The 13,123-nt window shown below is 44.6% G+C and overlaps 1 protein-coding gene across 1 annotated transcript; it reads left to right on the top strand.

Moving 5' to 3' along the window:
• Positions 1-2,882: 2,882 nt before the first annotated feature.
• On the top strand, positions 2,883-9,594 carry Resp18 (regulated endocrine specific protein 18). Its single transcript, XM_008825769.2, has 5 exons — positions 2,883-3,082; positions 4,981-5,085; positions 6,687-6,819; positions 7,024-7,063; positions 9,443-9,594. Exons 1-5 carry the CDS (start codon positions 2,977-2,979, stop codon positions 9,491-9,493), a joined length of 435 nt encoding a protein of 144 aa, XP_008823991.1. The 5' UTR covers positions 2,883-2,976; the 3' UTR covers positions 9,494-9,594.
• Positions 9,595-13,123: the final 3,529 nt, after the last annotated feature.

Here is a 13,123-nt window from a genome sequence, read left to right as displayed (position 1 = left end):
AAAGATTAATGCATCTCTCAACTCATATAACCTTGGGAAAGAAGGGGCCTTATACATTTGCTCAGTTCCAGGAACTTATTGAGCTTCTGAGTTGTTTTCTTCCTGAGTCTTAACAACTTCTCTTTAGAATTTCCTGAGTCTTAAAAGTTTCCCTCCAGGATGGAATGTATCAACTCATTGCCCCACAGCATTCTTCAAATTCTTTCTATAAACAATTTGAAAATACAATATCCCGCATATAATCAATGATAAGAAAAACTTGCAAGTCCTGGCATGATAAAACATCTTGTGTCAGACCCTCCTATTAATATATATTAATGTTATATGTAACATATTCTGGACAAAACACAAAGATAGCTATATAAAGGCATGGAAACCAACCAAAAGCAAGAAAAACTAACAGGATCATAACTTTTAAAGATAAAAGCGCCACCAGGTGAGATTCACCTTCAGCAGGATTTCCCCTTGAAGATACATCACCATTCAGTGCAGCACAGAGGGAAAGCGAACTCAGTCAGGAAGTGACAGTCTAATTGGTTGAGAAGCAGAGTTGAGAGCACAGGGATGCCAAAGCAGCTGGAAATGGAAGAAATCTGGGAAATGAGTGATTTACAGAGAGAAAACCTAACATCCATATACAAATGCCTCACATTCTTAACCACCTTTTTTTCTTTCTCTTTTTAAAAAAATAATTCTTTAAGAATTTCATACAATATATTTTGATCACATTCACCCTCCTCAACTCCTCCCAGATCCATTCCCTTCCCTACTCACCCAACTTTGTGTCCTTATTTTTTTTAAACCCACTAAGTCCCATATGCTTTTGGGTGTGTGACTGGAGCATGATTGACCTACCAAGGGCTACACCCTTAAAGAAAACTGACTCACTCTCCCAGCAGCTATCAGCTACCAAAACCTCCTCAGCTAGGAGTGAGACTTAATGCCCAATTCCCTTCTCCATGCTGGGATTCTATCTGGCTTAGGCTTGCACAGGTCTTGTGCATGCTGTCATAATCAGTGTGATTTCGTGTGTGCCACTGCCCTGTTGTGCCCAGAAAACACTATTTCCTTGTAGTCATTCACTACCTCTGACTCTTACAACCTTTCTGCCCTCTCTTCCTCAAGGGTCTCTGAGCTTAGGTAGAAGGGGGTGTGATATAGATGCCCCATTTAGGGCCTGAGAATTCTGCAGTCTCTTTTTTACTCCATCTTGACCAATTGTAGGCCATCTGTTGCAGAAAGAAGCTTCTCTGATGAGTGCTTAGAAATGTACTATACTCATAGAGTATAACAATAAGTCATAGGAGTCTGTTTAATACTCTGCCCATTTAACAGAATAATAGCAATGGGTTCTCCTCTAGGGCTTGTGATTTGTCTAATCACAGGCTCTTGGCTACAATAATGGTGCCATTATGGATTTCATCTTGTGGAGCAGGCCTTAAATCCAAGCAGGAAGTGATTGGTTACTCCTATGACATTTGTGCCATTATTGAACCAGTGGGCATGTCTTGTCAGGCAGGTTGTTACTGCAGATCACAGGGTTCACAGCTGCATAAGACTGATGATTGCTTTTCTCCCCCAGCAGCATGCACAGCATCTTCCAGCACTGTGATAGCTAGCCAGTAGGGATGAAACCTTCAGGTCATTACTAGCTTGATTTCTCCATGTTCTATGACTCAAATGTTGTCTTCAGCAACAGGGCTTACTATCAAATTCTGAAGGGTAACCAAGAGCAATGGCAATAGCCTGCAATGCAATAACCTGCAATAGGTCTATGGGACACCACCGGCTAACAACTCAAAAAGAAGTAACCCATTCCTGGCACTGGGCTTTTTGTTAGTCTATGATGTGTAGTAGAAACATTGGTATCCTATTATAGGGTAACTCCATTTAAACTCTTTATATATGTGGATGTATACATGTTAGGAAGCTTCTGCAGTAGTATGTTTCCAACCCACAAAATCAGAGGGTCTTTGTTCAGATCTCAGGGCTCACACTGAAATCTCAAAAGAACAGTAAATAATGAAGATGATGTCATTCAGAGAATGCACAATGCATCAACCCAAGTTTACAACAAAACTTGGATTGAATTGCCAGTTTAGGGCTTAGAAATTTCAACATGCTGCCTTACACATAGGAAAGTAGCTAGTTATTGCAAGAGCTCTATTTAGAATACAGTGGTTTGGATCAGGGAAACCGCAGTGGATGTGGGAAAATGTAAATGGATGTACAATATATTTTGTGGGTTGAACCCATACCATTGCAAAAAGATTTAAGTGGATGAAGATAAAATGAGTGTCAAAGATAATAAAAAAACTGCCGGGCCTGGTGGTGCACGCCTTTAATTCCAGCACTCAGGAGGCAGAAGCAGGTGGATCTCTGTGAGTTTGAGGCCAGCCTCGTCTCCACGGTGAATCCAGGACAGCTGGGGCTCCAGCGAGACCCTGTTTCAAAAAGACCAAACAAACAAACAAAAAAACAAGCTCCGGGCCAGCTAGGGCTACAGAGAGACCATGTCCAGAAAAAGAAAAAAAAAAATTAAAAGAATGAAAATCAAAGCAAAAGCTTCAAAGATAATAAAAAACTGAACACACTGAGTGCTCACTGCTCTGTTGCAGTTCATATTTAAATCTCACAACCAAACCCATGAAATAGATCTAATTCTTACCCTTACCTTACCTGTCGTCAGTTTCTCCCATCTTGGGACTGAGAGTAGACGCTTATGTCAAAAAGTGTGTATTGGCATGGGGGTGGGGGGTGAGGCAAAAATTCCAAAGGGTCGAGTTAGAGAGAGGCGGTAAGGTGATGGGTGACTTGGGTAGGCCTCTGCAGGGGCAGGGCCCGCTCGCGATTGGCCGAGTTGCTGAGGAAGGCTCTGCAAATCCCGCGTCGCTAGCGGGTGGAAAGTGACAACATGGCACAGCCCCTTTGGCTGTTTTTACTTTCACTGCGACTTGAATCCCGAATCGCGGGAAGATGCAGAGCTCTCTGTGTCCAGCGGGCTCCGGGGGGCTTCGGCTGCTGATCTGCTTCCTTCTGTTTTACAGCCGTCCAGGGAGCTGCAGCGACATGAGTGCCCACGGTTAGGAGGAAACCTGGGGGTGGGGGTGGGGGCAGGCAAGGCCAAAGGGCAATTCTGAGAGGCGAGGAAACTTAGGAGGTAAACCGTTTGGGATGCTGGGAAGAGATAAATCAGAGAGTGTCTCACAGAAAAAGGCGTAGTCTTGGGGCTAAGGATTAGGAAGAGCCAAGGACAGTCAGTCACAGTACACGCCAGACCTCTGAGGGGCCAAAATAAATGAGCAGGGCTGCAGAAACCAGGAGCTTTAGTATTTGGGTATCTAGGAAGTAAGCTGGGCGAAGAAACGAATCAAGGCTCAGTCTTACTAAGTCTCACAAGAGCCTGGTGGCTGTGACTCAATTTCTAGGAAGGAAGGGAAGTCTAGGTAGGGGGTAAAACAGGTCAGAGTGGGTAAGAGGACCATCTTCCTTCCTCCGGCTCTGCTCTGAGTCATCCGGGGTGGACCTGAAGCTCACTCCCGAACTGTCGGAGACGGACCGCACAGTCTCAAAATCCCTGCTCAGACCCAGGCGCCAAATCCTAGTCTGCCGCCCAGACTCTCCTCAGCACTTTTGGGCTTGGAAGCCAATGCAGAGGATTCGCAAAGCACTGTGGGAGAAGGCATGGTGGCAAACGAGGGGAGGGCTAGAGGGTGGGGGGTGGGGAATGAAGTTGAGGAGGATACCTAGTGACTCTCCTTCTACCGTGGTAGCCACATCCGGTTTAGGCTTACTCTCAGCACCACGGACAGCAACGCGCGCCCCACCCCCAAGGTTGCTAATGCAGCCAGTTTCTCTCTGCCCACCTCTGCGGTCCCAGCACTGAAGCAGGAAAATAGAGAATTTGAGGTCAGCCTGAGCTATATAGCAAGTCCCTGTCTTAATAATTAACCAAGGGAAGAAAGGGGTTTGTTGTTGTTGTTGTTGTTGTTGTTGTTGTTTTGTTGTTTTTCACTCACCCCTGACCTTCTCTTATGCACAGTTGGACAAGCTGGATTTCAGGAAAAAGATTCCAGCACTCAGAATTTACACAAATCAATATAGTCATCCTTCCCTGCCCACAGATTCTCCATCAGAGAGTTCTGCATCCTCAGATTCTACCAACTTGGATTTTGTGTAGACTTTTTCCCCTCTTGTCTCTTTGTTCCCTACCCAACGCAGCAAAAAGCTATTTACATTGCACTAGATATTATAAGTAACAGAAAGATGAAGCTGTACGGGGGCTGAGGAGCTGGGGTCTGGTGAGAGGGCTCAGCAAACGAAAGCATCTGCCACCAAGACTGATGACCTGAGTTCAATCCCAGAGACTCACATGGTAGAAGGAAGTTGCAAGTTGTTCTCTGATCTTCAAATTCTCAGCATGTGCACAGACACACACTAAATTAATAGATGTAATTTTAAATAACTTATACAGGAGGATATTTGTAGGTAATATACAAATAATAAACCATTTTGTATTAGGGCCTTGAAGGTTCACAAATTTTGGTATGGAGGGTAGTCTTGGATCCAATCCTTGAAGACACCAGAGGAGATGGTATTTTTTCTTCCTAAGGATTATAGGTCTCCCTAATCCCTCCTGCCTTCAAAATTTCCCCTAAAATGCAGCCCATCTACTTCCTCATACTCTGCCTGTCCATCTGATTATCCATCTCACGTGGGTAGCTCTTGGCACCTGAACCTCCACAGGTTGGTTTTTATGTGTGTGCTTGGTTCTTATCTGGATGTCAGTATCAAGGTGAATGGGATCCAAGGGCTGAAGAACAGGACTGGTAAAGATGAAGGAGAAAATGGCAAAAGAGGACTTGAAAAGGGGGAAAGGACCTGGCTTAGGATTAAGAGTGGAGGGAAAGTAGTGGCTTCAACTGGAATATGGAATGATTCTAGCCAAGGTACTTGCTGACACCGTTATTTTGCCCTTAGATGGTCAGAGCCAAGTAGGAAGTGGGCAGCTCTGGCCACTTCAAGGACTGACTGCTCCATTATTCCGGCAGTTACAGCTTATACTCCACCAGATTGTACCCCAAGGTAAGTAGGCCTGGTCAGATAGGAGGGAGGGTGGTGAAGCACCATCGACTACCAGAGAGGTTTTCTCTTCCTCAGATGTCTTTACTTGAAACTTTCTTATGCTCACCTTAGTGGGGAAGGGGATAAGATAGAGTGGAAGTAGAGTTTAGACAAATGGGCCATTTGCACTTGAACACCCAGCCAGGAGACTAGGCATATGCCTCTGCCTCTGAGTAGGAAGCAGTGAAAACTGTATAACAGGGGAAGAATGCAAGGAAGCCGGGATTCCCTTGGAAACAGATGGCTAACTCTTCTGTAGAGTTTTGCCTGTGTGTATCAGATAGAAAATCTGCCTTGAATTCATAATACTACTCCTAATACTTAAATAATATATAACTCCTTAGGACAGTAAGTCTCAAAGTGTATTCCAGACCAGCAACACCTGTATCAGCAAAGAATCCATCAGGAATATTCATTCCTGGGGCTGGGGAAATGAATCAGTTGGTAAAGTGCCTGCTGTGCAAGCATGAGGACCTGAGTTTGGATCTCCAGCAGCCATGTAAAATCCAGGAGCAATTGCACAGGTCCATAATCCCAGCGCTGCCGGGAAGTTGGTGGAGACAGGTGGATCCCTGGAGCTCACAGGGCAACTAGTTTAGCCTAGTCAGTGAGATGCATGTTCAGTGAGAGACCCTGTCTCAGAACATATGGTGGAGGGTCAGTGATATGGTTCATCAGGTAAAGGCACTTGCCCCCAATCATGCAAAACTGATGACTTGAGTTCAAATCCTGGAACCCACATAAAGGTAGAAGGAGAAATCAACTCCACAGAGTTGTCCTCTGTCCCCTGCTTGCCATGGCACTTGCACTCACATTACTCTCACACACACATACACACAATAATAATAATAGAAATAATAATAATAGTAATAAAAATAGAATAAAATTAAAAGTCAAGAAAAAAATCAGAATCTTAGAAAAAAGAAGATGGAAAGTGATTAAAGAAAACACCATCAACTTTTGGCCTACACATGCCTGCACACACATATGCACACAAACACATATACACACAAAAAATAAAATAGCAATTATAATTCTTTAACCTCCCCCCCAACCTACTGACTCTGGAGGATGAAACAACAATCTTGTATTAACAGGCCTTGCAACATAGTCTGAAGCATGTCAAAGCTTGAATCATTGCCTATTCCCGTGGGTTTTTTTTTTTTTTTTTTTTTTTTTTTTTTTTTTGGTCTTTTTGAGACAGGGTCTTCCTGTAGCCCCAGCTGTCCTGGAACTCACTATGCAGAGCAGGCTGGCCTTGAACTCACAGAGATCTTCCTGCCTCTGCCTCCAGAGTGCTGAGATTAAAGGTGTGTGCCACCACGCCCGGCTGCCTTGGAGTTTTTTAAAGAGTTCTTTCCGTTCTTAACTTCACTCAATCCTCACCATGTCATCAAGTGAATCTGCAGATTAGTTAACTATGACATGCCAGGCACTGTTGCTCAGTAGCCTTTCTATACCATATCATTTAACTTCTCCATAAAATGTGGTTCTGTATGTACTTAAGGGAGAGTCAGTTTGGCCCCTGATGTTAGTTCACTCCATCTTTTCAAATCCTACAGGTCTGTTCTGGACAGATGACATTGCCCAAGATGTGATGACCCAAAAGATGGAGCACATCGGCAGACTCCACCCCCAAGATCCATGCCCAAGGAATGGGAAGGCAGTTTCCCCCACTAAACCCACTGGAGTGAGGTGTGGAGGCCTGTGGTTGGCTCCTGCTATCCGGCAGACAGACAGGAATACTAGGCTGCAAGTATAAGCTACTAGAAGCATGGTGCTGCAGCAGTCTGCAATCAGTGGGAAACAGTTTTCTGATGCATTAGTTATACTTGTGGGGGGGGGGCGGGTTAGATGCTGACAAGCCTCAGTCCCACTTGTCATTCCTGTCTCTTCTAGGGGCAAACAAGGGGAGAAACTTCAACTCATAGTCCCCAAGGTGAGACTATGTATCTTCCCAAGAACTGTGAAGCCTTAACTTTGTATCAGATCCCTTTCCTTCTGAGACTGTCTCATACTTCTGCCTCCTCCCTAACTCCTGGCTTCTCTCCCCATAGAGCCCAACAGTCAAGATGAACAGGGATCAATGCTTTACCTCCAAAGTGGCTTCAAAGGCCCCCAAACAAGAGGTGACCCACTCCACCAAGGAGAGGGCTCACTTTTCCTAGGGAGGTTGGAATTACAAAAGACCTGTTTAAAAGAGTGGAGGCAGATATAAAAGAGAAAAGAGGTATTGGGATGAAAAACTCTAACACCCAAAGGGTAGCCCTGTTTTCCTTTGTTTCTCAAAGACTACCTCTAGCTGGGCATTTAAATGAGAGGTGAAGGGAAGTCTCTAAGGAAGACACAAATTGTAAGATCATGCATTAGCCTTGAGTTTCAAGCAGGCATTGAAAGCTGACGAGTTCTCAGTTAATATAAAAGGGCCCCTTGTGTATACCAACCAATAGCAGAGCTCCATTAGATAAACTGGAGTCACAGCCCAGAGGCTTCAACCTCATCTTCTGCCTGTTCCACTCTGTGGTGTGGGCAAAGCTCAGAGGCATCTCCTTGGAATCTGAACTCTATGTTCCAGACTAGAAATCACCCATGTAGTATCTCTGTCAATGAAAAGCAGGGACCCTGACTGGTCATGGGACTTACTCAACCCGCTGTGCTGAGTCCATGGCAGAGCTGTCATCAGACCCAGGCCTCTTGATTTCCAATTTTCCCTAAACAACTCTTGCCTTTCCTGTCAAGGCCTGGGGTGGGGCTATTCCAAACAGCAGACTTCAGATAGAAAAGTCTTTTGTAAGGCTAAGACATAAATGAAAAGAGGAAGACAGTCAGAGAAAGAGACAAAGGAAAGGCATTACAGCCACACAGGCCCTGAAGCAAGGCTGCTAAGGCCAGCCGGAGGAACACAGCAGCCAGTGACAGAGCTATGAAACTGGAGAAGGCCAGTGCTTACCCTGAAGGGACTCACAGATCACAGGAGAAACTTTGCATCTTATTCTAAGGACAGTGGGAAATCAACTGGGATATTTTAAGGAGGAGAATCATCTAATGTGGCATGTAATTTTAAATGACTACCCTAAAATAGTGAGGCATGGTAGCACGTACCTGTGATACCAGTACTCGGGAGATTGAGGAGGGAGGATTGAAAATTCAAAGCCAGCCTGGGGTACATAAAAATAAAAACCCTGTCCCTGGGGCTGGAGAGATGGCTCAGCAGTTAAGAGCACAGACTGCTCTTGCAGAAGACCCAGGTTTAATTCCCAAGATGCACATGGCAGCTAACAACTGTCCACAACTCCAGTTCCACAGGATCTGACTCAGCCTTCTGACCTCTTTGGGCATTGCACGACACGGATGCACTTACACACATGCAGGCAATATACCCACATGCATAATATAAATATAACAAATAAAATATTTTTTAAAAAACCCTGTCCCTCCTCTTCCTCTTCCTCAATTCCCAAGATGCACATGGCAGCTAACAACTGTCCACAACTCCAGTTCCACAGGATCTGACTCAGCCTTCTGACCTCTTTGGGCATTGCACGACACGGATGCACTTACACACATGCAGGCAATATACCCACATGCATAATATAAATATAACAAATAAAATATTTTTTAAAAAACCCTGTCCCTCCTCTTCCTCTTCCTCAAAAAAAAAAAAATAGGATCTCAGCAAACACACACACACACACACACACACACACACACACACACACACACAAATCCAAAAGCAACCAAATGAAACAACACCATGGAAATGTCAGAGAATGGATGGTGAAAAGAGCAAGAATGAAAACCAAGAGGGTATGAAGGGTAGACCATCCTGGTCCAGAGAAGTAGAGGTAGAACAGGCTTGGATTTAGGTGGTGACACTGCCACTCACCACCTGTCCACATCCTCCATCTAGAGGCAGCCTGCACACAGGGGGTCCCAGTCCCAAATGCTTTCCAGGAAAATAGGCCCTTAGTCCCATAACATGACAACAGGGCGTTCTAAACTTGGATAAGCTGCTGGGGCAACATAATATGAACTAAGTGACAGAGACGCACCTATGGGGACTGGTAGCTGTGGTGTTTCCAAGAACATGAACAAGACTTTGCCATTCTTCTCCAGCCTCCATCCTAGGGGAAAATTACAGCTGAAGGAGAAGCTACATGTGAGAGCCAATGGGTCAGGCTATCAATCCTTGGGCTGAGTCACTGTGGGGAGGGCCTATTTAAATCAGGCAGTTATTAAGTATTTGAGAAAGGAGTGCAGGTAGGGAGGAGCTATGTCTCTCCAGCCTGACTCCAGATCCCTCTTTCTTCTTTTTCAGGGCTTCTTTGGGCCATTCCCCACTGTGGGCCTCAACCTTGTTGCCGACTGAGTCCACCTTGTGTAAGCTCTCCTTTCCCCAGTATCTTCCCCGTTGCCCTCCAAAGGGCAGTTCTTGGATGACCCAAATATGGATAATTAAAGTTGACTTTTACACAAACAATTTCTGTGAGCTTGTCTTAAGGTAGGGCAGGTGGTGTAAATTGGCCAGAGGTTCCTGAGGGAGAGAAGTGGGGTTAGGGGGTGCATAAAGAAAACTTGGCTCTCGTTGCTTGCTAAAGGCTGGATTCTGTCTTGTTTTCATCCCTTTCTGTAGTAGGGAATATGAGTGGGGACCATGGGTGGTAAGGCATGCTGTGTGGTCTGGTTGCCCAACCTTTCATGTTATGGGCAAGTGGACTCCATACTTGCCTCCAGTCAGTTCTTTCCATTCTGCATGCCAGCCAGAATGGCATTGATACTCTCTGAGGGGTTCTACCTCCAGCATTCAAGCCTCTTCCATGGCTGTCTCACTCATCGTGTTTTAAGGATCAGCAGACCAGTTATGAGATCAAAGTGTGCACACATTTAGTATTGTGATAGCTCCTTCTAGTTTGTTTCTGATAGCTTAACATTTTAAAAGAGCCAGGCATGCTGAGGCACACCTGTAATTGACATTCAGGAAGCACAGACAGGAGGATCAGGAGTTCGAGGCCACCTTGAGCTATATTCGACTCCATCTCAAAAAAATAAAGCAAAACAATCTGAAAATGGAATGGGAAATATGCTATGCTCAGCCCAACCAAACACTACAATGTTCTGCCTGCAGTGCCTCGGTCTCCTCAAAATGCTTTCATACACACTGTAAGCTCACAAGTAGAAGCAAATGGACAGGTATGAAGAGTGCTCTAAGGAGCCGGGACAGGGTCACCCTGTATCTCACCCAATGACTGATCCTTAGAAGTGTAGTGAATAGGCAGTAACATAGGTTCTTAATCATGTCACTGTGCTTGTCCTTTCCCGGCTACTATCTGTGTTCAAGGACACAAACCCAAATCTACCAGACCAGTCATATTCATTTTTTCCCTGTTCTTGTCGAATCCATTAACCATGGCCAATCCTCCAAGTTTTCCCCTCATACCTTTCTTCATTCTCAAACATTTATGTAGCCCTGTGATCCATTGTACCTGGCCCTTATGAGCACATGTGATTCCTCTATGAATATATTTTATAATCTCAAAAACCTTTAAGAGTCGTCTGGGATACCATAGATTCATTCAGGCATCTGAATGTCCCATCCCTTAGCTCCTGGTCCACACTCTTTCCCCCATGGCTCCAGGTCAGCACCTTCCCACCTCATGCCCTGGATTTCTCTGATTCTCATCTGGAAATCCATGGAATATGCCTTTCTGTGCTCTAGACTGTTCTGAAGGACCTGGAGTCTAATGTCCCAGGGACAACTCTCAACTAGAGAAAGACTGAGGTTAGCACAAAAATATCTCAGATTCCAGGCCACTGAGCCTGATGACCTGAGTTTGATCCCTCAGACCCACATGGTGGAAGGAGAGAACCAGCTCCTAAACATTATCCTCTGACCTTCACACATTCACTGTGGTATGTGCATCTCCCCACACACCTCATACACACAAAATAAATGAATAAAATGTAATTAACAAAAAAAATCTTCTAATCCCAGGTTCTTCCATCCTTAGGAACCGTTCCAAGGGATATTCAGTATTTTTCAGAAGAGTGACTCACAGCTAAGTAGCCAGAAGCCTGCCATGGTAACCTGCCCAGTGACAGCCTTCACATCATGGACTTTTCTTCCTTAAGATTACCAGTTCTTCCAGTCCCTAATTTGTGATTTTCTGGGACTATCCGCCACATAAACTACTTCATCCAACTTCTTGTCTCTTTTGAGTAAACTCATGCTAAAGCTTATGTGTGCTACACACTCTTCTAGGCACTCAGGAGACTGTTGTAAATAAAGTATTCAGAGTTTGGTTATAAATCAGTTCTAACTATCCATTAACAGGGAAAAATCTAAGCAATTTATCTAGCCTACAGAGCAGTCAAATTCTTGTCTCACTAATCCCTTCAATGCTACAATGCTTTCTCCTACTCTGACATCCTGTTTGCCTCAGCAACTCGGTCCTATTTGTAATACCCAAAAATATGCCCAGCTGGCTTTTGCTCCTGAACCCTGCATATGCCATTATTTCTACATACATGTGCCCCATCACCAACACACATTGTCTATCTTTTCCTAAAAACTCTAAGTTGTCTTCTATGGTCCATCCTCTGGTCCTCTTAATAAATCCACCCCCAGAACAAAATGGCAGAGGTTAGAAAGATAAAAACAATGGGGATAGTTTAATTGTGATAGAGTCAGTGGGTAGAAAAGATGAGAATTTTTGTTTTGTTTTTGTCTTATTGTTGGTTGTTTTTCAACAGGGTCTCTCTACTCACAGCTGACCTGGAAGTCACAATGTGAAGCAGGGTAGCCTCGATCTCGCAGAGATCCACCTGCCTCTGCCCCCCGTGGGCTGGGATTAAAGGCGCATGCCACCACACCTGGCAAAGATGAGAACTTTTTTTTAATCTTTTTTTAAAATATTGGTTTGTTGTTTTTATCTTATGTGTATGACTGTATTGCCTGCATATAGGTAAGTGCACCCGTGTCATGCAATGCCTGCGGAGGACAGAAGAGGCTGTCGGATCCCCTGGAACAGGAGCTACGGACCATTGTTAGCTGCCATGTGGGTGCTGAGATTCGAACCCGGGTCTTCTGCAAGAACAACCAGTGTTCTTAACTGCTGAGCCATCCCTCCAGCCCCAAAGGTGAGAACTTTTAAAAGGAAGGTAGTTTGTTTTTTATTGCAGAGGACTAAGTGATATGCTCTGGATCACACCTGCCAGACAACGAGTAGTCACTCTCACTAAAGGTTTCTGAACAAGAGAGGGACAATGCAAAGTTGTGGCCAAAGGTGGCCTCATGTTCCTGTGTAAGGATGGGCTAGCAAGCAGGAAGAGTGGGAACTGTTTAGATATGAGAAGGTGTGCTACACAGGACCTGAAAGTGAGTGAGAGAGAGCCCTTGACGGTTTGAATTCTGTCTCCTCAAAATTCATATGTTGAAATCCTAATCCCCAGTACCACCAAATGTGACTTTAGTTGTGAATGGGGCTGTTACAGATGTTATTAGTTAAGATGAGGTCATTAGGGTGGACCTTAATGCAAAGTGGCAGGTGTCCTTACAAAAAGGGGAAATTTGGAGAACAACATAAAGAAGGTGATATGAACAGTTGCTAATTTGCCAGAAGCAGAGGACAATAATGAGTCTCCAATATGGCACAGCAGCAATCTGGTAACCATTTTCACCATGAATTGCTTTCACCATGGAGAGGGGCAGGAATTTACAGTCAGGATATGGATTGGCCTTTCCTGTGCATAATGCTTATAATGGTTTTAGCTCAGACATTTTCTTCATCTCCAAGGGTCTGGAATCAAAGAGCGAATGTCAGAGTGGCCCCTCCAATCTTTATACCTCAGTTCTCTGAAGAAATGCTTGCTTTCCATCTCATAACTAACGAACCTCGTCTCAATAGGTCTGGGTCAGTAGAGAACTTTAGAAGCCAAATAAAACTCAAATCATCAAAGACAATATCTTGCAGAAATAAAGGTTTATCTCAATCTAGTAGCA

This window comes from Nannospalax galili, unplaced genomic scaffold, assembly GCF_000622305.1.
Source record: "Nannospalax galili isolate Female #2095 unplaced genomic scaffold, S.galili_v1.0 scaffold127, whole genome shotgun sequence".
NCBI lineage: Eukaryota > Metazoa > Chordata > Mammalia > Rodentia > Spalacidae > Nannospalax > Nannospalax galili.
Note: the sequence above shows the minus strand (reverse complement) of the source record. Positions and strands in the feature narration are given on the sequence as shown.